Genomic DNA, 26,695 nt, shown 5'->3' with positions numbered 1-26,695 from the left:
TTGCTCTCTGCTACGCTGCAGCTAGCATAGCCGGTTGTTAGCATCGGGTTAGTTAGCATGACCACATAACGGTACGTTGTTTCTAATTAGCCATTAGCACATTTAGCGGTGTGCCCATGAGATTGATTGACAGCGCTAAGACCTGCCTTGTGGCTCTGACTGATTGATTTTGACTGGGAGTGGTGCATTTCTTTCATGTGACAATAATAGCTCAAGAGATTGATTTAATTTTCCATATTTTTTTTTTTTTTTACAGATTATCTGTCCGATAACATAATTGGATTTTTTTTACATATTTGATGATAAATATGTAAAAAAAAAAAAAAAAATCCAATTTTTTAATTAAAGTTACAAAGTGCACCTTTAACCTGATCTAGTAAGAGAAAAACCTGGGCAGATTAGCGTATTATTTTGCAAAAACACTTTTAACATTTCGCTCAAAGAAAGTATGAAAACAGTTATTTACCCTAAATACAAATTTTTTTGCATATATTTCAGCATTCCGCTTGATGCTTAAGAGTGCTCAGATGAGAGTGTGTTTGGTTGGTTCAGACTATTGTTTTTTTGCAATCATATGGACAGCATGTGATTTGGATGGAACATGCAGTGCAGCGTCCAAGTTCTGTGCCCACATATCTGCAGAGAACTGGCTTGGCTCAGGAGGTGGGCCGCGCCGCGCACAACTGGGACTCCAGTGGGAGGACCGCTTTGGTTTGCCAGACCAGGATTTTTATTTTTTATCTGTGACAAATCGGCAGCTTTGATCTGCAAATGATTAAGGATGCATGAAAGGAATGCCGTGTTTTTGCATTTAGGCAGAAAAATGTTTATTTTCTTGTTTAAAAAATTATCTGAATTGTTCGTTTAGGCATTTCGAATATTTTGAATATTGTATAAAAAAATAATTAAGTTGTAAATGAAAAATCTGCAGACTGTGGCATTTTCCTTGTCCAATTAATGGTCCAAATAATTGATAGAATAATCAATTACTAAAATAATAATTAGTTGCAGTCCATGAGCAAATTTATGACGGCGTATTAGGGCCATTTTAGACAGAAAAGAAAGGAGTACATTTCAGCCAACGAATTCAGAAATTGAGATTAATCCCAGAAACTTTGTAGGAAAAAATCAAGGACATTTCAGAGCTTGAAAAGTTTAACATTTTCCAGAAAAAAACTGAAATTTTTAGATTAATCTAAGAAATTTATCAGGAATTTCTGAATTTGAAAAATCTAAAAATTGCTCAAAAATTCTGAAATTTTCTAGAAAAAAAATAGAAAATTTCTGAAACTTATAAATTTCCAAGTTATTTGAATGAAATGTACTCCTTTTTTATATCTACATTAGCCCAAATCAGGGGCACCGTATAGGGGGGGTAAAGGTATGACAATTCTAAGGGCCCCTGACCAACAGGGGGCCCTCCACAATATTTTTATACATTTTTTGTTCATGGAAATAAAAAAAAAAGGGGCCCTGTCAATTACAAAATTAATCATACTGTATTTTTGAATTTTGTTTTTAGCAGTAAAAATTTTATGTTCCCACCCCCAGACCAAGAAATACACACCCATATTTGCCCCAAACCCCCCTGGATCTGCATGAAATGGTTCGTTCCTGCTTGGAGCACTTGATGGTGACGGTGTTCAGCAGTAGTCAGTGCAAAACACGAATGACTGTTGCAGTTACTATGCTACTAACAAAAATAATAAAACCAAGTTTAAAAAAAAAATAGAGGGAAAGAGAGAAAAAGGCAAGAGTGTCAATTTATAACCCAGTTTTTCTCCAAGAGAGGTTCTCCTCTCTTCACAGAGGAATGACGGTGTGACATTATCAACCATTCAGCATAGTTGGCTTAGCTACAGACTGTTTGCCTCCTTTTCACTAAGCATTTAATGAATTAAGGAAAAGAAATACCAAGATATTCATATATTTAACTTGTCCCTGTACCTTTTACCACTTTACAGATGTGTCAGTCAGCAGCAGCTCTAATCCACGTCCCTCCTGACCTGCCCTCTCCTAACTGAAATTAAAACTGCAGTATGTAACTTTTATAATTAAAAAAAATTCTTTCACATATTTGTTAAAACTGCCATTATGTTGTGACAGTATGGTATGAGAAATAATCTGTGAAAAATCTATTTCCTCTGCCTTCTCCCAGTGCTATCTAGGAACAACCAGTCAGTGGCAGGAGAGTTTTAGTGCTGTCAATCACAATCTCATGTGGTGCTGCTCATCCTTCCTCCCCCTCGCTCTGTGCTATGCTGCAGCTAGCATAGCCTGTTGTAAATGCTTAGTCTAGTTAGCTAGGGTGACCAGACGTCCTCTTTTTCCCAGACATGTCCTATTTTTCAGACCTAAAAAGATGTCTGGGGGAAATTTAAAAATCGTCCGGGATTTTGGTCAACTGCCTCAAAACACATTACACAGCGTACAGGGCATTGTGATTACATTGCCACTCCGTTCCACTACTCCATTCCAGGTTTCTTTGTATGGCAAATTAGTCACGCCCTTCTCCCCAAATCCAATCACGTTGCATTATGTGTGCGAGTGTGTGTAGGAAAAGTAAAGATAGCCGCCCCCCCGCACCCCCCCTCCCGCTCCAAGGCGTTCTGGTCCCCCTTGGTGTTCTGCTTTACCCAACACCCCCCCCCGCTGCAGGTTGTCCTGGTTTTCCAAAAGAAAAATATGGTCACCCTAAGTTAGCATAGCTACCAATGACAGATTAACATTTTTCCTGTAATGATATGTTGTTTCTCCACCATTAGAACATTTAGCAGTGAGTGAATGAAGTTGATTGTCAGCACTAAGACCCTCCTCCTGGTTCTGATTGGTTGTTTTGGTCGGAACGTTGCATTACTTTAGCTAGCAATAGCAGCTCAGGGAGGAGGTGAAGGAGATTGATTGTTTTCACAGATTATCGATCTCATAAACTGGCACGACATGGTGACAGCTTTAACAAATATGGAGAAAACATATTTTTTATTAAAGTTATATACTGCAGCTGGAATAAAATGTAACTACATAGCATTTCTTGAAACATCTGAACTGCTTCATGTACATTTTGCATGTTGCTTGTGGAGAGATATTTCAGTAATCTAAAACTAACAGAAAAAATGTAAGCAACCTACTTGCATACTGTATGTGGACAGTTGGCTGTAAAATTCATGAGCAGTAAATATTGTGCTAGTATCGGTATTGAACCAAAGAAAGCAAGTTGCAAGCCTTTAAAACTGTGACGCTTTTTATGGGTCAAAAAGACTCAAAAAATTGTAAAAGCAGCTGTGCAGGGGGGGCCCAATCGAATTTTTTGTCAGGGGGCCCAAGATTCCTGGCAGTGCCCCTGGCCCAAATACTGCAGCACAGCACTACAAGCTAATCCCTCCATTTAAAATATTTATCCAGGCCCCAGCAGCCAGCAGAGGGCAGTCTTCTTCAGGGAGACGCGGTGCTGCCTTCCTGGAGACAGAGCCGGCTCCTGCAGAGGCACGCTGTCCGCATGGGGTCCGCGCTTGTGTGCGAGACGTTTCCGTTTCCGTGCGTGTGTCTCGGATGAACCGCGCTGAAGGCTTTGTGACGCAAAAGGATTCATCTTCAATTGAGCTTTATGAGTCGGAGCCACAGGGGAGCTGTCCCCGGCCCCTGATACCCGGATTCACACTAATGGTTTCCTTATGGCCTCCCATTCCTCAAACACACACACACACACATTCACATACATACAGTACATACACACAATCAAAGCTGCATAAGGATTGGTAAACCCCATTTCCTGATTCTAAACATACAGTATATTGCCATTAGAGGAACCCTCTTCTAGTCAGATGAACTCCCGGCAGGTCAACGTGTTCCGACTCAGATCCAGTCCGGACAAATGACGTCATTGAACGTTTACTCTGAATGAAACCTTTAAAGGTTCATTTCACACACACATTCATGCGTGAAACCGCTTCTATCCACGCTTGCAAGGACAACGACCTGTGAATGAACCTCCTCTCGTCTGGGCCTCCTCATTTTTAGACAGACGAAACCCGATCCGTCACAACTGTATTTTTAGAAGTTCTCCTCTTGCCTAATGTGCAGCAGCTGTGCAAAGCGGTTCTGGTTGCCGGACAAACCTAACTAGCATTGTTCTTGTCTTGCACGGCGTCCTCGTAGGTCCGGGTCCCGCGGGGCGAAAAGACGTCCATCAACATACAACCGCTGGCCGTTTTAAGAAACAGACTTGTGCGCAGCTATTTTTAAACTCTGAGGTATCCGAGGTTGTCTTGCCATAGATAAAAAAAAGAAAGTCAAAGTACAACAGATGAACTTCGTCCTGAAGAGACTGTGGTTGTAATTGTACAAATATGTCATGAGAAACAGCAGAGAAAGGACTTACGAACACATCTTCCAATTCTGATGTAACGCGCCTCTATAGTTTGGTGTGTCAATGTAAGCATGACCTGCCAGAATTTAAGATTTTATCTGGAAATCACGAGCAAAACATTTCACTGATTCATGCTTTTCCAACCCCACATTTCAAGAAGTCTAATGGGTTTTAGGTCAATTTGTGAAATATGAATCCAAATGTTTTTGAAAGCACAACATATGAAGATGTCACACCGACGTCCCTCATACATATGAACCCATTGTCTACCGAAAGCAAAAAGTGAGAAAAAAATATTTTATTTAAGATTTCAAATGTTTACAATGTTTATTTTCATATCCGCAATTTGGAAGCTGGTATAAATCCTAGCAATAAACTGCAAGAGTGGAATTTTTTATGATGTTGCTTTGAAAGTTGACACCAGAAGTTTACATACGAATTAAAAAGTCACAAACACCTTTTCTGTCTGACTGTCTGAAGTTAAATCAGACCAAACCTCTTATGTTTCAGGTCAGTAAGAATCACAAAAAAGATTTCTATTTGCTAAACACCATAATAAGGAGAGAAAAATATCTCAGAAATTTATTTATGAATGTCTTCAAATTTAGAAGTGTACATGCTAGATCTACATCTACTCAGTATTTGCTAGCATTGCGTTTGAACTGGATGACTTTTGGGTTTCCTTCCACAAGTTTGCTGGAGTTCTGGTTTGTTCCTCCTGATTCCTCCAGATTTGTAGCTAATTTAATAGTACAGAAGTACTTTTAAAAGCTCTGTCCCTCTTCAGTGTTCACCATTTTATTAAAAGCTGTTCTATTTAGGCCATCTGTTATTTTAAAAATATAAATAAATAAGACACACTATCTTTTTGTTTTCACTACCATTCACCCAGAATGGATTCATGACGCTCTGTGGTTAAAACATCAGCAATCATTCTCCCTTTGGGAATTCCAGCGGTCCTGTATGATTCATTATTTGTTGTTTGATGACAAGCACTTGGAATTACTCTGACCATAGCGGGGAAAAAACCTAAAAACGCCACACTGCTGACTGCGCGAGGTCAAGCTCCGATCTCCACAGTGTTAACAAGCCAAGTGGGGGAGCTGCTGAGAAATCCCAGCATGGCTCCATCTTCTCTTTAAATGGACATAGACAAACTAAAGAGCATACATTACGTGGTGTGGACATAAATACACTTAAAAAAAAAAAAAAAACAACTCCTCAGAGTGAAATATTTACTGTGACGGAATGTGTTTCGAGATCAAACACCATCTCGTCTCTTCTGTGATTGCTGAATCATACCAGTGTGTATAACTTTATGTTAAACAATAAAACTTATGATTAATTGTCGATGAATGATTTATTAAGTTCAAATTAAAATCTGGGCTGCACAATTGGTAGCACTGTTGCCTTGCAGCAAGAAGGTCCTGGGTTCGATTCCCGGCCCGGCGTCTTTCTGCATTTAGTTTGCATGTTCTCCCTGAGAATGTGTGGGTTCTCTCCGGGTACTACAGCTAATTGGTTAATTGATTTCTCTAACTTCTCCCTAGGTGTGTGTGTGTATGGTTGTGTGTCCTGTCTGTCTCTGTGTTGCCCTGCGATGGACTGTCAACCCGTCCAGGGCGACCCCGCATCTCACCCACTGGAGAAAGACCAGCACCCCTCCTGACCCCACTAGGATAAGGGTGTAAGAAAATGAATGAATGAATGAATGAATGAATGAATGAATGAATGGATGGATAGTTCAAATTGATTAACTGGTAAAGTCTGCATAGTGTTGTTTTTTGGCCGACATCCAGCAGATGACGCCGCTTGTCTTCCTGAAGCGAAGTTAGGTAGTGGTACAGAATTAAAGATGGCGGAGCCAGAATACGAAAGAGAAACGGTTAAAACAGAAGAAGTCAGTGGGCGTCAACTTCTAATTGAAGAATGACATGTATGTGCTACGATGGTGAGGATGTGATGACAAAAGGACACAACGCAGAAAGATTGTAACACGACAGAAAGACGCCAATAAGCACCGTAGACCTTTGAGGGCTGCACATCATGAAGCGAAATTTTAACGTTCTTTTGAGAGCGACCACAGACAGCACGTCACACACTTTATTCTTTTCATCTTATTTGTCGTCGTATGTTTTAGAAGTGTTTAATAATGTGAGAAAACCACAACTGCACTGATTCAGTAAACAGACAATTGTATTGATACAGCTGACGGAAAACAATGTTAAGATGTTTTATTTTTTATTTTTAATTCAGAACATTTTAGCCCTTCATATTATGGAAAGATTGGATACAAGAGAAAACTCAGGTTTTTAAGAAAATTGCTGCTTATCAATTAATCGTTAATGGATCGATAAGATTGCTCAGCTTTAGATTAACTCATCATCTCTACTTAGATTGCGAGTGCGTACCTGTTCCTCGTGCAGCACCACTTGCCCATCAAGGGGGCTCCCGAGCGGCGCCACGGTGACGAACGGCTGCCAGACGCCGCTGATGGTCCTGGGGAAGACGTCATAGAGCTCCATGCACTGAATCTTGTCCCCACGCTCCTTCATGGAGTACAGGGTCACGGGGTTACACATGGCCACGTACAGCGTGTCTGCAAAAACACGAGCAGCGGCGACGTCACACTGGAGCTCTGTGGAAACACCTTTAAATCCTTCCATCACTTCATCAAGTTTTTGTTCAGACAGCAAATGAAAGGTCATAAAATGTCCAGGTTGTTTCTTCTGTAGCTCAGTGGATTTAAAAGTGTGGTCAGGCCTGTTAAAATGTCAGGAAGGCAAAAAAAAATGACATCAGATTAAACTGTAAGTACCTTTTATCTGAGATTTTAGATTAATTTCTTTTTCATTAAGACAACAATAAATATTAACTACATAAATACATCACTTAAGTATCCTAAATTTAGCCAGAGAGGCTAATTTTCATCTGTAGTCCCTTAGCAGGTTGATGGAAGGGATTAAAAACCTACAATTAATATGCATAACAACATACATGACCTAAAAGCAGTGTAATTTACAGTAAACATTTATCATAAAAATAAATATTATGATGACAATTTGTTATGGATATACCCTGAAATACAGAACTAAAAACAAACAGATCTCTTGGGGGCTGGAGGAGATGTACATATTAAAAAAAAGCTGCAATAAACCATCAAATATAGACAAAAAAGTGACCTTTTCTTGAAAAAAAATTGCTCATTCCTTTTGTGTAAAAGTGTGATGATGTCTTTTTTTATTAAAAAAAAAGTATTTCTTTCATCAAAAAAAAATGGACAACCCAGCTTTAAACTTTTGAGTTAGGAGAGAATTTATTTATGCATTCCTTTTTTAAGCTAAAATCTTTTGTTTAGCTGGAGCAAAGACAGAAATGGCTCTCAGGATGGAAAAGTTGTTGATTCCTGTACTAGGCAGGAAAAATTCAGAATTTATTATTATTGTGTTATTTTTAAAACCTTGACTTCTTTGTATCTTCTATGTAATAATAAAGGGAATTTCTGGCTTTTACTTCAGAAATTCAGTGAAATAAAATAAAAACTTATTACTTGAGACTTGTTAGTTGTGTGTGTGACAGATGAATGCGGAATTAAACGTTCAGTACCGTCTGAGCTGACCACGTCGCAGATGATGTTCACTTCATTCATGGGAATCTGCCAGTGGGCCTTCTCCTCGCTGAAACTCAGAGTCCTGCTTTCCTGCCGACTGCTGGGATAATTCTGGACTCGCAGGAACGCCGGGCCCTGGAAGCACGTAAACACACACACACGCTGATGGCAGCATCGCTGGTGTTTAATGCTTCAGATGAAGTTTCTTTTCTACAAGTCAGACTTGAAATTTGTTGTTTGTGCAGAGATGACTGCATTAGCAAATGTATTTCTGTCTTTGTCACCATGGGAACTATGGCTCTGATTACAGGCAAAAATGAAAAGCTGAAGGAAAAACAAAAGTTTGTATGAAAAAAAAATCCTTCTGCTGGCAAGTGTTTCAAAGTTGAGGATGTAAGTCGATTCAGTTCTTTATTTTTTTACTCGATAGAAGTTGCAATAGCCTGGCTAATAAGAATCTGAAAAGTGTGGCGTGTAGTTCTCCGGGATGAATAAATCTTAGAACCACTTCATTGGAAACCAGGTGTGTTAAACTGCAAACACAGACAGCTTGAGCTCAGTTAGACTGGATGTGGAGCGTCAGGAAACATCATTTTCCAAGTCTCTTCATATGTACTCCATTGTGTTTTACTTTGACTAGTCCGTTGTGAAACAGGAACATGCTTTGATCTAATGTGATATTCTTATTTTGGGTTTTCTTCACTTGTAAGCCTTAATCATTAAATATTTTACTCTACTTGTAACAAATCTCTATAAAAGGATTCACTCACTTTCTCAGATGACTAGCAAGAAATATTGCACTTTAACACAACTTGAGATGTCCCATCATGTGGGAAACAGTGGATGAATTTAAGGGGTAAATATTTTGATCATTATTTGCGCACATCAAAATAATAAAAAGCAAAGTTGACTTCATGTTTTCCTTCCGTCTGGTCCCATGTGCTGTGTGTATATCCAGCCCTGTCACAATAACACATTTTGAGGGAAGATAAATTGTCACAGAAATGATTGCAATAACAATAATATTGTTATTTTGAGACCATATTCAACTAACATAATAATAATAGCGTGTTAATGCAAGTATACCTAATCATAGATCAAGAAACGTTCATTTCATGTAACACTGGAACCTGAAAACATTAGAAATATCCAAAATAAATAAAATAACGGAAACAGCGTTAATTCAAATGGATTATGAAGTCTTGGTAACCAAAATGTCAAAACATAATAATCAGTCAGGGAAAACGAGCAAATCGTTGAGTTTTTCTCAAAATGGCGGCTTTTCAATGACATTAAAGGGGAGCGTCTCTTTAACGTCTGTTGTCCAAATGAAAATGATTGTGTTCATTTTAATTTATCATACGATTAATTGATGAATTGCTTATTGTGACGGGCTTTATGTACCTTGACATCTATGGGGCGTGTCTCAGTAGGACAGAGCAGCTTGCGGCGAGCGTTGCCACCTTGGTTTAACGTCCAGTATCCCGTCATCCTGACTTCCGGCAGCGGCAACCTGAAGACAATAATCGAGTCAGGCCGGACACACACGCACACAAAAAGTCATTTCCTAGGGGATTAAAACAAAGAGCTCCTACATGTGCGCACAAATTGCTGTGTTCTGATTTTTCATCTTGGATAATTATGGGTGGAACTGCTTTTGATGCCCACATAAAATGAAAAACAAACTTCTGGCCTTCGAGGGCTCAAAGCAGGAACCGCAAAATGATATCAGATGACAGCTTTACTCTGCTGGGACGGGGGCTCCTAGAAAACACATGCTCGTCTTTTAATCCCCGCGTTCCCTAGGGATGGAAAAGCCAATATATGCAGAACAAATATCCTCATGTGCTCAGTCATGTCTGAGCAGATGTTTACTGGTTTTCCCATGAGTCATTGCTGGAGCGCGGCCACAGGGGCTTATTGGCTGCAGGTGGGGTGAAAAGATGCATCCTGACCACAAAACACACACATTCCAAAGAAATTGGGGAAGGGTTGGTGTGTGTTGGTGGAGAGGAGGGGAGGTGGACTCGAGAGGATGGAGGGTTCCGACCACCGTAAATAAATCTATGAATAGAAAGGCAGCGAGACGGGCAAGACGAGCCGTTTCATGTTTTCCATGTCCAAAATTGGAAATCAGGAGACAAAATATTTGCTTTCATGTACACAAGATGTGAGCGGAGGCCACGGCTGACATAAACTGTTCAAGATGGAGCAAAGAAAAGGGGGATTGGATAACAGAAACGGCAGCAAACATCATCCGGATTAGGGGTCAGTGACCTCTACGGCCCTGACGGCCATTTTGGCTTTTGATCAAGCTAATCAAAAGTTGCTAATAGCCATAAAAGCAACAAAACTTGTGGAAATAAAACAGCTCGCTTTTATAAGACGTATGATAAGATTAAGTTGAATTTTTTTTAAATAAAGAGCAGTTGTAAAATTTTTTTGTAGATTTAGTGCATTTTTTTCAATAGGAAATTACATTTTTGCAAATTATGATGTAAAAAACAGTCAGCAGTTTGCACCTTAATGATTAAAAAAAAAAAAAGGTTGTTCTTTATAGTATTAATTATTGATGCACTGATCCACTTTTTTTTTTTTTTTTTCTTCTCTGAAGAGTTTTTGCGGCGCTAGTGGCTCGTATTTTTTCCACAGTAGGCAGACAGGAAGGAGGGTGAGGAGAGGGGGAAGACATGCGGCAAAGGTCGTCGGGACCGGGAGTCGAACCCGCGACGTCCGCGTCGAGGACCAAGGCCTCCAAACGTGGGGTGCGCCAACCCCCCGCGCCACCACAGCACGCCCCCACTTTTTTCACTTTTGATACCAATGCCAATATCTGAGCTTTAGTATTTTAAAAAATATATCATTACCAATACTGATATTAATATCAGATCGGTGCATCTTTGGTATTAGCATCATTCTTGGGGAAAATGTTTTGCTTATAAATTGCATGAAAATGTCTGGGGGAAAAAAACAGCTAAAACTGTCATTCATAGAATAATTATGTTTAAATTTTAAAGCATTGCTTAGTTATTTGGGTAAATCTATTAAGAGCCACAACAAAGAGCCTCAAGTTGCAAATCCCAATCTAAATATTGGGTTATTGTCATTCAAGGAAAATACTTGTTTCTGTTCTGCTCATTATGTTTTCTTTCTTTCAAAACTGAATGTTGACTATAAATGTGTCAAATAAAACCACAGGAGACAGAAGAAACAAATATTTTCCTTTATTTAAAAGAACAAATCTGTACATTATCTGAGACATTTAGTGGATAGTGGAATAATTTTTACCGTTCTAATAAATAACAATTTATTAGAACGATAATAAATAAATAGCAATTTGTTAGAACGATAACTTCTAGTAAAAAACTGTTATTATTAGAACGATATGTGAAAGATGCAGGCAACACGAGCCTCTTCCAAGCATCTCAGATTTTCACTGTTATCAGTCGGTCAGTATTTACGGAAACCTTCTGTTGACAAACCAGCCACAGAAAATTAGTAGAAATGCACAGAAAAGGAAAATCATTTTCTAATCAGTGAACACACTATACTTAAAGGCTATCAGGCTACACTGACACCAACACTCTTCAGTGCAGATGTTGTTACTGTGGAAAGAAGACTAAAGGTTACTACTTTCAGTCTCAGAAAAGTGTTGCGGAATGACTTCTCTCACCTCTGGCTTCATTTCTAGAGAATTTGGACAAGTCAAGGCATTTATGTAGTTCATAATAAAATAATAAAGATGGTGTACAGCAACTTTGAATGTATTCAAAGTAGGAGGAAATCCTCCACAAATGTTCTGATGCAAAGTATGTCGGTAATGGTTCTGATGCATTTTTTTTATTTTTTTACTTAACTTCTGGATATTTTTCTGTATTTTTAAAAGAAATTCTGGCCATCTTAAATCAAAATATTAACCTGTAGCCTGATTACAAATAGTCGGGTTTCTGTGTGAAACGACACAAAGATAAAAGCCACTTCCAGTGGAACTCGTCATGTAAGGAATGAATCCTCCTACACACTAAACAGGGAGTCTTTAAAGAGCTGTTGGTAGTTGAATGATGGTAGTTTTGCATCCTTTCCAAAATTTCCAAAGACTAATTATTTTAGAGCTTAGCTTGACAGTTTAAGAAATGAACATGCAATTTAACCTGAATTTAGAGTTGCTATTATTTTCCTTCTTCTTTGTTTTGACTGATATTATACATGTAGTCAAGAAGTCAAATAGTAAACTACTGATGGTTAAGATGTGAAATAGAGGTGTGGTTTAGCAAATCATAAAGAATTGAAAATTTAATTTAAACCAGTATGAAATCTACTGAATTTATCAAACATTATAAGACTTTTGCCATCATTATCTAATTGTAGATATACTTTACAATCATTTGTACTTTGTTGAAATCTGTCTCACATCACTAATGGGGGATTTTCTTGCACCACTGGAGCTGACCAATCAGAATAAGAGAGGTAATAAAGCAGGACTGATGTAAATATCAATCAAGAATTTTAATGTACAGCCTAAATGTTTTGGGTTTTTTTTCAGAACAGCAAGTTAAGTGAGGTGCCTGTCCCTGAATGTGCTAGCATGAGCTGCTTTTGGGGTCTTACTCCTTTGCCAGATTGACAGAGGTTGGCTTTGCTCCGATGGGAATGCCGTGTTTGTGCAGAGCCTCGATCAGAACGTCCCGCGCGTCCTTGTTGTACGAGTCGAAGTCGAATACGTTCCTGACCACGTTGGCGAGACCCTCGTTGGGAAATTTCTGTCGAGAAGGGAAAACAAAGACGAAATAAATACAAGAAAATAAATAAATAAATAAGCGTGTGAGCAATTAAACATTCATATTTGTTGTATACATTTACCAAGGTTAGGGGATACGACTTAAAAAGAAAATCGGATTTTTTTCATACGTCTGATGTTAATTGTTTTTTTCTCGCTTTCTTTTTTAAAAAAGAAATTGAAAAATGACAAAATATTTCTAAAATGTGTCTTTTATTTTAATAATCCCTTCTGATTTGTACGATGAAGTAATTATGGAGAATATAGTCATAATATTAGAAAAAAGATTCACTTTCATTTAACTAAAGGATTTATTTAAAGAAGAAATATTTTTCATTGCTTACTTACTAGCTTAATTGTTTTTTAGAAAATCTCACATTTGATGCAAACAACAAAGCTATAAAAAGCCAGAACAATTATAGAGAAAGCAAATTAGTTGTTTTTTTTGGTCATTGAACACACCCTACCAAAACATTACCATGTTGTACTAATGGATATTCATGTTTTATTATAATTTTTTTTTAACGTTTTTTTTTTTCACTTTAAAATGAAGTCAGAGGAATAACAGAAATGTAAGAAGTTGATTCAAATTTGATTATTTTCTAACATTTTCAATGACTCAGGCTGGCATAGAAGTGAGAGAGAGCGAGAAATTATAATTTAAAAAGCTGCAATTAATGTGTGCTTTTCAAAATTCTATGCTGCGAAACAATACAAACCAATAAAAGCCCAACGTTCGTGTTGAGTGGGAGCAAGATTCCAACCAGACTGTAAACTAACAACAGTTTCAGCTTTAGTATGTCATTTCAAATCAGTGTTAGTCTGCCATCTTCATCTGACCAAATACACTTTAGCACAGACTTCATAAGGGTATTGTAACCTATAATAAGCACCAAGGGACAGTTAAACATTCAAACCATGTTTACTGACAACATTAATGTCAGTTAAACAGGGCAATAAATTTTTCCACTATTAATAGCAGCCGAATCCAGATGAGTTTCAGATGAACGTCTGAAGGACTACAGACTATTGATTGAGACTGCCTGCTGCCACGCAGGGATCATTATGACAAAAGGTGAAACAGTAATTACAGCCAACAGCACCCGTGACTTCTAAGGAAGCCATTTTCACTCCCACTAAATTACACCCTAACTACCCCACTCCAGCAGATATCAATAACGGAGGTGATGTATAACTGAGCTATGGTCTCAGTGGGAAAATAAGACACAAGGGTGTGTCTCTGTGGGCTGGATTAGTGAGACTCAGCAGTGCAAGATAGAAACAGAAGAGCTACATAAAGGGTTTCTAAGAAAATTCTGATAATTTTTTTTATATATTCTCAATAAATGCTGATCCACACAGCAGGTGGACCTCACATATCAATACTTTATGTGACTTAAAGGGGCAGCATGATGTGTTTTGGAGCCAGTTAGTGCCATTTTATAGCACAATCTAGTAACGATGTTACCTGCAGTTGCAACAAAAATGCTATATACATCAAACATGACTTAAAAGAAATTTAACTGTGTAATTGAATGCCTTGAAATTGGGCCTCTGTCTCTTTAAAAACTCCTGCTTTTTCTAAAACTCCGCCTTCAGGAAGTTGTCACACATTTTAAGGATGATGTGGACGCCCTGTATATTCTTTCTCATCCAGGACCAACAGTTGTGAAGTTACTTGACTGTTCTACGGTGTGATACGGGAGGGAGGGGTGGAGTCCACCAGATCAGCCCATCTTCTAAAGGATCAGCTTTGGGACAAGCTCTCTTTGACCAAAGCAAACAGCATAGACAAAGAGCAGGTTTATCTTATTGAGCGAAAAATCAGTAAAAGTTTTCCAAAGCTGGCCGCATCAACATTATGGATGCCTCTTGAGAAAAACAAAACCTAAAAATGATCCTGTGAGGTATCTCCTATGTGTGAGATTGTCTTATATAACCAGGATAGTGTGAAACCCAGACATCACACCTTATTGTGCGACAGTATATTTTCCGCTGTGCATGTGTGTGAGGGGTTTTTCTCAGTATTGACTGCGGGGGCAAGGGAACAGCCTCTACCCTCCGCGGTGTGGCAAAGTCGTGAGGTCCCTCTCCTGCATTATTAAAGCGTCTCGCTCTGCAGGACTGAAGGCGGACAAACGCGCTGAATAATTCACAGAAAGCCGTCTGACATTAAACGATCAGGAGGAAAACTGGTTACAGGCTCGCAGGTGTGACTCCTCCCACCTGCAGGTGCTTCACGATGTTGACCACCTCGCGGGTGGAGTATGGGTAGGTGATGGTGCCCTGGTCGGCCATGGACCTCAGCTCGCCGAAGGCGCCTACCAGCTTCTGCAGCGTGGCTTCGGGCACGTCGGGGCCGTACTGCTTCAGCATGGCCAGCTCTGCCTGGGGCTTTGGGTTGTCCACAGCGTGGCAGCTGAATATGTCGCCTGTCCAATACACACACAAGGGATTTCTCTGTTCGTTTACAGCATTTTACATCGGAAAACAGTAGGGTTGAAACAATTAATCGGCTTAAGCACAATGAATCGATTATTGAATTAATTGTCAACTAATTTAGTCATTGATTAATCATTAACTGGAGTACAGAGTCAAAAAGAGGCCGTTTACTGAAAAAACCCAACATATTCAGAGTAGTAAATAACCCCAAACTGTACACATTGTAAATTTAAGGTTGAAAAACATCTTTGTCTTTCACCCAAAACTCCTCAAGTGGCATTTTTCATACATTCACCTGGTTAAAATTGACTAAAGGAATGTTATTTTATGGCATTTTAAGCAATAGAACATTTATTTTCTTATTTATTAAGGGAATTGAAATATGTATTTGCCTCTTTAATGTATTTATAAAAGGCCTAAGTAAGTAAATGAAAACGCTTTAGAACTTGTAAATCTTTTATCCAATTAGTCGTCAGAATAATCGCTATATCAATCGATTATAAAAATAATTGTTAGTTGCCGCCTTATAAAACATTCAACAGCTTACACAGAAATAAATTCTGACTGCTCAGCCTTTCCTGAGGCTCCAGTCAAGTTCTAGTCATTTATTTCAACTTTATTTGTACATCACATTTTAGCTACAAGGCACTTCAAAGTGCTTTACATCATAAAAACATTGTACAGTCACCAATTGTGACTGTGACCCTGTCATTTTATTTTTGTTTTTATGCATTTCTCTGGAAAATACGTTAAAGTTACACACAATCTTTCTACTAATCAGGTGACGTCAAAAGGCAAAACGGTTACTCGACCCATGATGTCGTTTGCATACCTAACGCTCCAAAAAAGTCGTTGCCTAGGAACGGGAAGCCGGGCCTGTTAGCCAGGACTAGCATCCTGAAGTCTGGGTGCATCACTATGACGTTGGCCCTCCTGTTGGCTTCACATGGATCTACAAAGAAAAAAAGTAAAAGAGTCGCATGATCAAAACCAGCAGAGAATTACAAAAATACATTAGGTATAATTGTGTCATTGCTAGCTTAAAAATTTTAAACACAAAACTCAGAGCACCTCACTCTAGCACCATAAGATTCCCACTTTTGGTGCTTTTGTTCCTTTATATGGAACCATTAGTTCTGGCTTTTTTGTCTGCTAACACCTCCAAACGTACCTGAGACGATCCGGCGGCCGTCAGCCAGGATCATCTCTCCGCTCTCCACCAGAGTTTTCAGGATGCAGGTGACGTTAGTGGGAGCTTTGTCGGCCTCGTCGATCACAAGGACGTGGCCGTGCTTCACTGCCTTCACCTGAAAACAAGGCCAACACCTGACTTCGACTGTTCGCTAACGAGTCAACAAAAAACAAAGCTAATCGGGGTAAGAAGCAATAGAAAATTGATTCCTGAGTTAACATGTGTCTTTCAAACTGACCAGGGGAGAGTCCTCGTAGGTGATGATACCATCCCGCACAGAGGGCTGCAGGGTTAGAGTCTGAACGGTTGTGTCCCTGAAGGAGGAAATGAACAGGTTTAGGTATAGCACTGAACAACAAGAGGCAGATGGACTGCCAGGGTTTCCCTCAGTGCATTATAAGACTGGCGGGTCACCAGGCTTTATTTGCAACCCCACCATTTTTTACACCATTAACCATAGAATGGTACAAATTGATATTCCAAAAATAAATCTGCTTAACAGAAATACAACAATTTCGAAAAAAAAAAAAAAAAAATTTTGAAACAAAATATTTTGCGCTAGGATAAGGTGGTTTTCCAACTATAATTAAAATTGAAATATTTGGCAAAACTGCAACGGAAACACTTTGTCCGCATCACACGAGTCACGTGATCAACAACTGTAAGTTGCTACTGGGGAAAACCATGAAGACGACGACAGGAAGTGGTAGGAGGATGATGGTGCTGCATGGTTTTTAATGACTTATTGCGCAAACAAACTGATTCACATGATTTTAATTGCGTTTCTTATTTCACGGAAACACTGCGATAGATAATTGTATATTTTCTACATCAGAGGAATATTGAGAAAGTTTTGCGCACATCTGTGATGGAAAAGCAGCTTTTGTTATGAGCTTTCCAAATGGAAAGCAGAGGTGGTTTAGTAATCCTGTCTTGGGAATGTCTCAGGAATCATCTGAAGAACAGACGGATGGATGGAAATTAACACTAATGTAACTTTTTGTGCTTGCCCTCTAACTTTTATCCAAGCTTCCAGCTGTCTGTCTGAAAGATTCTTTTTGTCCGTTGTTTCCTCTTACGGAATAACAGCTCAACAGGAGAGGGTATTAGGATGCAGTGAAAGCTGGTCAGTAATATTTTTAGGCCTTGCTGACTGAAAAGGGGATGAGAATCAACACTCGAGGCTCCAATAAATCCCAATAGCACAGCAAAGAAGCATCACTTCCTGTTGAGAAGACGCAGAATGTTGACAGAGCATCGCCTGGCCATGAACATTGACTACCATCGGCCACATAAACACTATAAAAGCCAGTGATTCACCAGTGTCTAGCGTCATCCCTCCCACCGTCACACCTCTGAAACCGCTCCGTCTTGCTCTGTGACCCAGGCTGTCCCAGTTTCCTCCCTAGCAGGGAGCCTCTCTCCTGCTTTTCTGAGCCACATCTCTGTAGACTTTCAGTCACAAGCTCCCCAAAGCCTCACACACACAACTTCTCCTGCCTCTGTCCTGCTCTAATATTAGCTGCTGCTACAGCAGCTAACCAGGACACGGTTATATTCAGCTCCACTTTGACTTTCACAAGACTTTGACCAAGTACACATATAGGAGCGGAAACTGGTCTAACGTGTGTGCATGTGGATGTGTCGTCGGCGGACGTTGCTTTGCCACTGTGGAATCTTTCGGGATTTTGATCTTTTATGGAATTTTTTTCCAAAAGAATTTTTGCTCATCGAGATGTAAAAAATGATGTTGTTACTTCCAATAGATCAAACACCAAAGCTGATTTTCTACAGGCGTGGCAAAAAAGAAAGCACACCCACTTTCAGTTGAAGGCTTTTTGCATATTTGAATGCAACAAAAACTTTGAACTTTCAGCCTCCATCTATGGCAGATTTGGAAAGTTTGACAGATTCTTGGTGAACTCCAAGTCTACGTAATGGTTCCACAATCTCTGAGGTATACATGCGGAGGCCGCTGTTATATTCATGCCAGCCTTGCTAATCGCTACTATATTAAAGCTTTCAACATTAACACATTAATGGATGTGACTAGACTAAAACATTTAACGCCTTACTATTAACATAGTACAGATTAATCGCAATATCTATTTTGACTTTCTCCTGTGGAGGGTTACTTAGTTCACAACAGCGAGTTACACTATCCTGTACTGCGGTCAGCAAAGCAGAGACGCAAACACAAGTGAAAGCAGGAGCGAGGAAATTCAGACTGGTGTGTTTAGTGGAAAATTTCACTTTAAAAAACACCCTGATGGATGTTTGGATAAAACCAAGGTGAGTAGGTAGATATTAGTAATTATGTACAAATCGCAACAATGAATTATCCTTCCACCAAAGCATAAGCAGGTTATTATTAACATTTCTAAATTTAAGTTTCAAGCAAAATGGCTTCTCTTAAATCTTCCTGAATATAAAAACCTGGAAAACAGATGTTTGGTTTGAGACAACAAGGCTTTTTCTTAAGCACTTTTTGAAAGCATGCATATTTATATTTCCATAATTAATGGATTGACAGCATAGGCGCCGGAACGGCGGAGGGCCAGGGGGAAATATTAGGTTGTCCTGCTGCTCTAAATTAGCATTGCTGGAGTATATTTGACATCTATTTTATTATTATTTAATGTTCCAAATATTTGACCAGTCGTGATTTTTGTCATATCTATCTTTCCTCGGCATAGTTGTATTGTGTGTATTTTGAACTTTTAACAAGCAGCTGAGAACAGGTCGCCCACAGCTGTACGCACTGTGTGTACTTTGAGATTTTTTTTTAAGTACTGGTAATACAGAAAAGAATCATTTTTGAATTTTTTTTAATTATCTAACCCTCTTTACTATTAACATTTAGGAGAAAAAAAGATCTATTGTGTCAAAACATCTTGTATGTAGCGAGTCGGGGTGAGTCCGTGGAGGTGCGCATGTCAAAGCCTAAATGTTATTGGTCAGTTTACTTTTGTCAATTTGCCAGCTTGGCGCTTTTTCTCTAAGCTAAAAATGAACGAGCGGAGTTTGAATCCTCCCGTAGTTCTAAGATTGGTCATTTGGATCCTGCCAGAACTTTTTCTGTGTGCACGGTTCTGGGGGGTCGCCGGTTTATGAGCTTTTTGTGTGTGAAGGGGTGTGGGGGTTTGTGTGTGTGTGTGGTATGGCAAACTGAACTTCCTTTTGTAGCTTTAGACAGCAAAGGGAACCCAAGTTGAAGCACGTTTCCAGGGGAAGCCTTTTTGGGTGACCCTCACCTGTGGAGCTGGAGGTACTCTCTGGGTCTGTTAAGAAGATGCAGGAACCGATCTACAATCTTGTTCTTACCGACGCCCTGGACAGGAACGCAGACACAGAAATCAGAATAATGTAAAGAAATTCAAACAACATGAGCTCACATTGGTCCCAGGCGCTGTGGACACACAGTCAACCACAGCAGGCGTCATGGATGGATGTCAACAAACGGTTACTGAGACTGGACAGCAGTGTTTCCCATGCTGGTCATCAAGTAGAGATGGCACAGTTACTTTGAAAAAGTAACTTTAATTACCATAGATTACTGATTACTCCTTGAAAAAGTAACTTGTTTAGATTACTGATTACTTGATTTGGAAAGTAACTAAGTTAGATTACAAGTTACTATCAGCAGCTGCTGACAACAACACTCTGACACCTTAATATAAAATTACATTGAGTTTTGCAAATACTTATATAATTGCAAGTTATATAAATAAGTGATGTTTTATAATGGCAACATCAAAAATGTATCTCCACTTATAAGGTTGAACTGAAGGGGAGACTTTAGTAATTGTTGAGTGTTTTTGTGTGTCTACTGTTGTCTGGAAAACTCTAAATATGACTGTCACTGTTGTCAAGCCACACTGTCCTGTGTATATTAGATGTTTCCCTGCCTTGAAACTCCTAACTCAGGTGTTTGCAGTTCAGCAAATGCCTGTTAATTATCCATCAGTTGAAATCAGCTGGGCTGAAGCGGGGAAACACCTGGACCATGCAGGGCAGTGTTCCTTGAGGACCAGGGCTGGGAAACACTGCCGTACAGGACATTTTAAAAGAATGTGTTAAACCTGAACATTTTTTTTTTTTAATTTCTCAAAATCTTTTAAAACAAATGAATGAAAAGTGTGCGCTGGACGTCTAGGGACGTCATTCTGCTTTAGGAAGAACGTCTGCCTCAGATTGGAGTGTTCAGCTGCGTCCATCAGGTGTTCTTTCTCCGACTTATTTATATTTCCAATAAAGCAAATCAAGACTGTACCAAGCCTGTGCTAAGTAAAACATGGTGGCTAATTTAGAGCATAAAGTCATGTATAACCTTGTCCTGTTTTCACGCATCACAGAATAACCCTCCATAAACCAGGCCTTGGTCTGCAGCCTCATGATTTGTTCCGCTCTGACAAAGGCATAAACAGGCCGTAATCTTTCTTTACGCGGGCCATAGCTGTGGAGGAACTTTTTAGGAGATCCACCATCAGTGTGCTGACAGCAGACTGTTCCGGGGAGAGCCTGTGGTGTCCCCCCGGTTTTGACGGTGCTTTGTTTTGACAGCGGGGTAAAGGGGAACTCCCGCTGGCTTCCCGCGGAGGCTCCGGAACCTCTGGGCCGGTCCGTCACCGAGCCGGTGAGCCGCTTTGACAGCTCTTAGCGTCTCAGCGTCGCCCCGCTGCATGTTCGTGCGCTCTGGGTTGCAAATGGATTCTCCCGCTCTCACGCACGGAGCTCCTCTGGGGGGAGGATATCACACCACGGTCACTTCTCTCTAACCCTGCCCACTAGAGCTGTGGGGGACACTCTGGGACCTGGAAGCGGTGGTACATGTGTCCTTCTACCAGCAGTGCGTGTTGGAGGGTGACTACAGCCTGTTTCATAACTCTTCCCTCCACAGTCAAGTAGAGCTGACGTGTGTCCTGTATTACGGTCCAAACAGAAACAGCTAACCCTGCTGATATGGCTGAGAATTATGTAGCGCCATCTTTATTATTTTCCCCAGTTCCACTTTTTCACTTTCAATTTTTCTGAATTCCATTTTTTTCTCATTTTAGTCGCATTTATTAACCTAAAAAGTGCATAATTAAGGTGCGAATGAAAAAATATGATTAAATCAATTGAGGTCAATATTTTCTGTTGTTCTGTGTCACAAATGAAACAAGCTACTGTTTGTTTTTTGTAAATTAGTTACATATTTTTTTAAAAATTAAAAATTCCATTAATTTAAACTTTTTCTGTTTTCATTCTTCTAAATTATATATTTTTTTATTTGTCCATATTTTTCAACCAAAAAAGTACGTAATTATAATGTGAATGAAAAATATATAACAAATCAAGAGCTAGAGGTCTACATGTCCCCTATCCCGGCTGTTTGTTTCTATGAAATCTATTTGATTTTTTTCCAATTTCCATTTTTCATTTTCTGAATTCTATTTTTTCCATTGTATCCATTTATTTTCCCAAAATGTACGTAATTATGGTGTGAATGAAAATAAGAAATACATTTTCCAAATTCTGACGCATGTTTTTTAATAAATGTTACTTTTTTTCCCCCTTTTATTTTTCTGAACTCCAATTTTTTCCGCGTTTTAACCACTTGTTAACCCAAAAACAAGTTTGTTTTATTAACCCATTTGCTCATTATGGAGCAAATGAAAAAAGAATGAACCAATCAATAGCCAAAAAGTTTAATTTCCTCTTATTCTGTATCACAAATGAAACAAACGGCTGTGAACATTACTTTTACAAGATGTTAAAAAATGTTTCCCCCCTCATTTTACTGAAGACCTCAAACATTGTGAGCAAATCTAAGAATCATGCTTTCAACTTAAAATAAACCCCCCCTTTCAAAAATGCTTTAGAAATACACATGAAACAAAAAACGCTATAAGAAGTGAAAGGTTCTGCACAATTCCACAGCAATAAGGACTTTTTTTTCCATCTGTTACAGGAATCTCCATTGAAGTAATGACCGTTTGTGTTTTTTGTATTGCTTTCAGTCTTGAAAGCAATACAAACTGCAGCTTTGTCCCTGAAAACGTCGGCGTGCATGACAACATGACACTGGGGTGTTTTACCCACCTGGTTCCCCACCAACAGGAGGTGTTCTCCCAACAAAAAGTCTTTCAACATGTCCTCCATCACCGTCATGTGCTGCATAGACAAACACAACATGTGAGTAGGAGCTCAGAACGGACCGCGCCCGTGTCCCTTCTTCTTCTCATAAATATGCTTCTAACTCTGAAAGCTAGGTCACTGCAAAAGTAGGGCACCCTCTCTCCACTCATCCTTTCTTGTGCTTTTTCACCCTCCAACATGGAGAAAAGGGGCAGGGCGAAGACTGGGAGCAGGGCATGAATCTGGGTCGCACGGCTCGGCTCGAGCTTTATTTGCTGTGTTGGCCCGTTTCTGGACGTCCTGCGGTCTGGTCGCAGTGGGCAAATCCGACCAACGCCGGAGACGAAGTAAACAAAAACCAGAATATGTGGAGATGGCTAGATCTCCACATATCTAGATATATGGTGAACTCTGCAGGTTTTGTCTTCTAATCATAGGGAGCTGATAGATGTGGTGGTTTAAGCAGCTCATCTTTGGTCACAACCAAGCAATGGATCATACCTGAACATGAACCTTAACAGAGATCATAAAAAGATTGGGAATATTTCCTCACTGCTATAATTGCCAGTTACAACGGCGTATTAGGTCCATTGTAGATAGAAAAAAAGGAATACATTTGTGCCAAAAACTTCGGCTTACAAACATTTTTTCATTTATCTAAAATTTTTTGAGATAAATGTTTTTATGTAAACATTTATCTAAATGTTTAGATAAAGCTCAGGACATTTTCTGGAAAAAAAGGGAAATGTTTGAGTTTGAAAAGTCCAAAACTTAGTAGAAAAAAAACTCCGAAATTTTCTAGAAAAACTTTGGACATTTCTGAGTTTGAAAAGTTGAAAATGTTCTAGAAAAATCTATATGATTAATCACAGAGAGTTTTCAGATAAAATTTGGGAACTTCAGAGTTTCAAAAGTCTAAAGTTTTCAACTTTTGAAATTAAAAATTTAAAAGTTATCCCTGGAACATTTCTGGGATTAATGTAAACATTTCTGAGTTATTTTTTTCTCTAGAGCTTGTCAGGATGATAGTCATTTAATCCTACAAACATTCTTCAGGTGATAGAAGGATGACTTCACTACATCCAAATTTCAGACCTGATCATAATCTCTTCACTGACTCTTGATCATTCTTCTTCAGGTCCAAAGATAATAACTTCAGTTTTTATAGCAACAACTCTCTGCAGCTCAACTGTTTTGGCACTGTTTGACTAAAAGGGCCAGAACTGAGATGGGTTTAGACAAAAATAATGCAGGACTAAACAAATTTACCCAAAAATGTCAAAATTTGCACAAAAACAAAAATATAGAACCGTAGTAAACTTATTAAGCCAGTTTATCGACAAAAAATAGTTGATTTGGAGGCTAGTTACATTTTAAACCCGCAGATTATCAGCTGATGCCTAAAAGATAAAAAACTAGATGGTGATGTCATGGCAAAAGAACCTCATCCTGATCCAGTCTATAAAATCTACATAATTAGGGACATGAAAAGTGACACAAAAAATTCAATTAGTGTTCAACAAATTGTGTTTTTTTTTTTTATAGTGAATGGACAGAGCAACCTTGCTGTCTGCTGGATTACCTGAGGGTTGTCATAGAAGAGAACGTCTGGAACCTTCATCTTATGGTCGGGGTTGTAGACGGGAGCGGACACTTTGCCGATGGTCAACACGCCATCCTGGACCACACCTGGAGGCAGACGGAGAGTAGCCATGATGGACACAGCTGGTAAAATAAGTGTTGAACGTGGCAATATTTGTTTTTCTGTAAATATCTTTCTAATATTTCAATTGACATAGATTGAAGTGAAAGGTGTCTAAGAAAATTAGTGCACACATCAGGTTATAGCTACAAAAAGTTAATTTTTTTGGTGAAGACAACTTTAAGTTGTGGTTGTAATGCAAACAGGTCCAAGGAGTTTGAATCCTGCATTCTTGTGGAGCAGATGAAAAAAAGTGAATGAGAACTTGATTTTAACTCCAACATGTCAAAGAATACATTTGGAAGACAAGAAGCAATGCTATGGGAACCTAAAACTCAGGAAACTATTGGTGGCTTCAGTTGTTTTGTTAGTTTGTCCTCAACTGAGCTCAAATTTTGTGATTTTATAAAAGCAAAATAATATCAAAAATCATCAAATTTTATTTGCATAGCACATTTCAGCAGCAAAGCATTTCAAAGTACTTTACATCATATCAAACACAGAAACACAATGCAACATAGAATCAACAATCAAAACACGACATTAAGTCAAGTTCCATCAATACATTTGTAATTGATTACGTTTCAAATACAATCCTGAACAGGTGGGTTTTTAGTCGAGTTTGCGTCCATAGAAGGTTTACCTGTTTACTCCTACTGTGTTATATGGAACAAAATACCTATTGCTATTTTTATTTAATGTCCAAAGTTGTTCTTTTTCTGTGAACAGGTTTGCTCAGTTCACTGTTTTTCTTGACTGGCACACTGAAGGTGTGCTGTGACCTTCCAACACCTGAAAGGATTTTGGTCAAAATGGGCTTTTTTTTCTGTTATGTTTTTTTTTGGGCCAGAAAACTGCAATTGGTGCACCTCTAGTTATGAATAATAGTCTTTGAGATCCGGTAGCAGTAGGTGGGACTCACAGCTGTGGTCCCGTGTTTGTCCAGCAGGATCTGCAGCGTCCTGTATGGAGCAGTTGCTGAGGGCCTTCTCTAGAGAGGCCCGGGCCAGGCTGGGCAGGAACCTAAACACACATTTAGAAACGTTACAAGACGAAGCAAAAATACATAAAAGATCATGTTCATTCAAACTGAAACGTGACTAAACACACATGAACAATTTGCCTAACGGATCCCAGCACCAACAAAGAACTAAAAGCGCAATATATTTTCTTTATGGGCTTTTATTCTGAGACTTTTTTCTTCTTATTATGTGGCCTTTTATTTATACAAGACAAACCTCAATGAGAAAATAAATTCTCATTTTCAAAAAGCACTTGTTCCAACATTATATGAAATTAGAAAAGGAAAAAAGGAAAGGAAGGATAGAAGGAAGGAAGGAACAAAAGTAGTAAGGAAGAAGAAAGGAAGGAAGGAAAGGAAGAAAGGAGGAATGAAGGAAGGAAAGAAGTAAGAAGAAAAGAAGGAAAAAGAGAGAAAAGACGACTTGTTGAGACTTTAGAACTTGTTTCTGTAACTGAAGCTCATCTTTATCTCTAAAATAATGAAAATGTGGGCCCTTACACTGTTACTAACTGCTGTTTGTTTGAAGCAATGAAACTTCAAAATTATCTCAACAAATGATCTTTATTAAACAAGGAAGTGGCTGACTAAGCTGTTTAACTTTCTGTTTTAAAAGAAGAAAGTTTCTTCCGATTCTTCATCAATTAGCCTACATTTTTTTAGGTGCCATGATGTGTGTGTGTGCATGTGTGTGTGTGTAGCCTCACCTGGAGAGACAGGCCTTGTTGACAGCGTGAGAGATGCTCTCATCAGGGTACTGGGAGAGGCGGCGGCAGATCCTCAGCAGCTGTCTGGTGGACAGGGACGAGGCTAGAGACTGCACCTGCGGAGACATGCTACAGGTTACCATGACGACACGGAGGGCTAGGAGGCTGGGGGGACACCGATAATGGGCGGCGACAGACTGACGGTGGGGTCGTTGGTCTGACGGAGGCTGTGTGTGAGGTGCAGCAGCCGCTCCGCTGCTTCCTCTGGAACACCGGGGACCTGAGGACGGAGACAGACAAACTGAGGAGAAAAAAAACAAAACAGACAGACGGAAAGAAAATAAGAAAGTTTTAGTGTGTGGGACTCACCAGTCCCTGTATGAGGCCTGACTCCTCTGCTTTAGCCAGAGGAGAGACGGAGTGGTAGAGGAACATGGTGAGCAGCTCTGGGCCGAGCCACTGCTGATGGCCCCTGCTGCTGCTGGTGGAGCTGCTGCTGGCCCCCACTACCGGGGGCTCTGCCAGGGCCAGCACCCGGAACGACGGGTGGATGGGAAAAATGGACCTGGAAACACACACATACTGAGTAACAGCTGTACACGAGCAGCAGAGGACACCGTCCAACATCTGTTTAGCCATGTCCAAGCTGAGGAAGTGGGAGGGAGGGTTACCACTCTAAATGAGTGTGTGTGTGTGCGTGGGGGTGTGGGCGTGTGTGTGTGTGGTTGTCTATCCAATTTATGTCCGAACTGAAAGGA

At 39.5% G+C, this 26,695-nt stretch overlaps 1 protein-coding gene across 1 annotated transcript in view; it reads right to left on the bottom strand.

Moving 5' to 3' along the window:
• The window catches only part of vwa8 (von Willebrand factor A domain containing 8), a 71,474-nt gene that overhangs the window by 26,493 nt on the left and 18,286 nt on the right, over nt 1-26,695 (bottom strand). The window contains exons 15-29 of the mRNA XM_032567591.1: nt 26,307-26,502; nt 26,140-26,217; nt 25,938-26,053; nt 25,132-25,232; nt 24,090-24,196; nt 22,472-22,543; nt 19,642-19,718; nt 16,626-16,701; nt 16,367-16,502; nt 16,028-16,147; nt 14,980-15,185; nt 12,585-12,736; nt 9,381-9,489; nt 7,973-8,111; nt 6,778-6,965 (exon numbers count right to left, since the gene is read on the bottom strand). Of these exons, the coding sequence (XP_032423482.1) occupies nt 6,778-6,965; nt 7,973-8,111; nt 9,381-9,489; nt 12,585-12,736; nt 14,980-15,185; nt 16,028-16,147; nt 16,367-16,502; nt 16,626-16,701; nt 19,642-19,718; nt 22,472-22,543; nt 24,090-24,196; nt 25,132-25,232; nt 25,938-26,053; nt 26,140-26,217; nt 26,307-26,502 (1,873 nt within the window). The remainder of the gene's footprint in view (nt 1-6,777; nt 6,966-7,972; nt 8,112-9,380; nt 9,490-12,584; nt 12,737-14,979; nt 15,186-16,027; nt 16,148-16,366; nt 16,503-16,625; nt 16,702-19,641; nt 19,719-22,471; nt 22,544-24,089; nt 24,197-25,131; nt 25,233-25,937; nt 26,054-26,139; nt 26,218-26,306; nt 26,503-26,695) is intronic.

This window comes from Xiphophorus hellerii, chromosome 7 (genome assembly GCF_003331165.1).
Source record: "Xiphophorus hellerii strain 12219 chromosome 7, Xiphophorus_hellerii-4.1, whole genome shotgun sequence".
NCBI lineage: Eukaryota > Metazoa > Chordata > Actinopteri > Cyprinodontiformes > Poeciliidae > Xiphophorus > Xiphophorus hellerii.
Note: the sequence above shows the minus strand (reverse complement) of the source record. Positions and strands in the feature narration are given on the sequence as shown.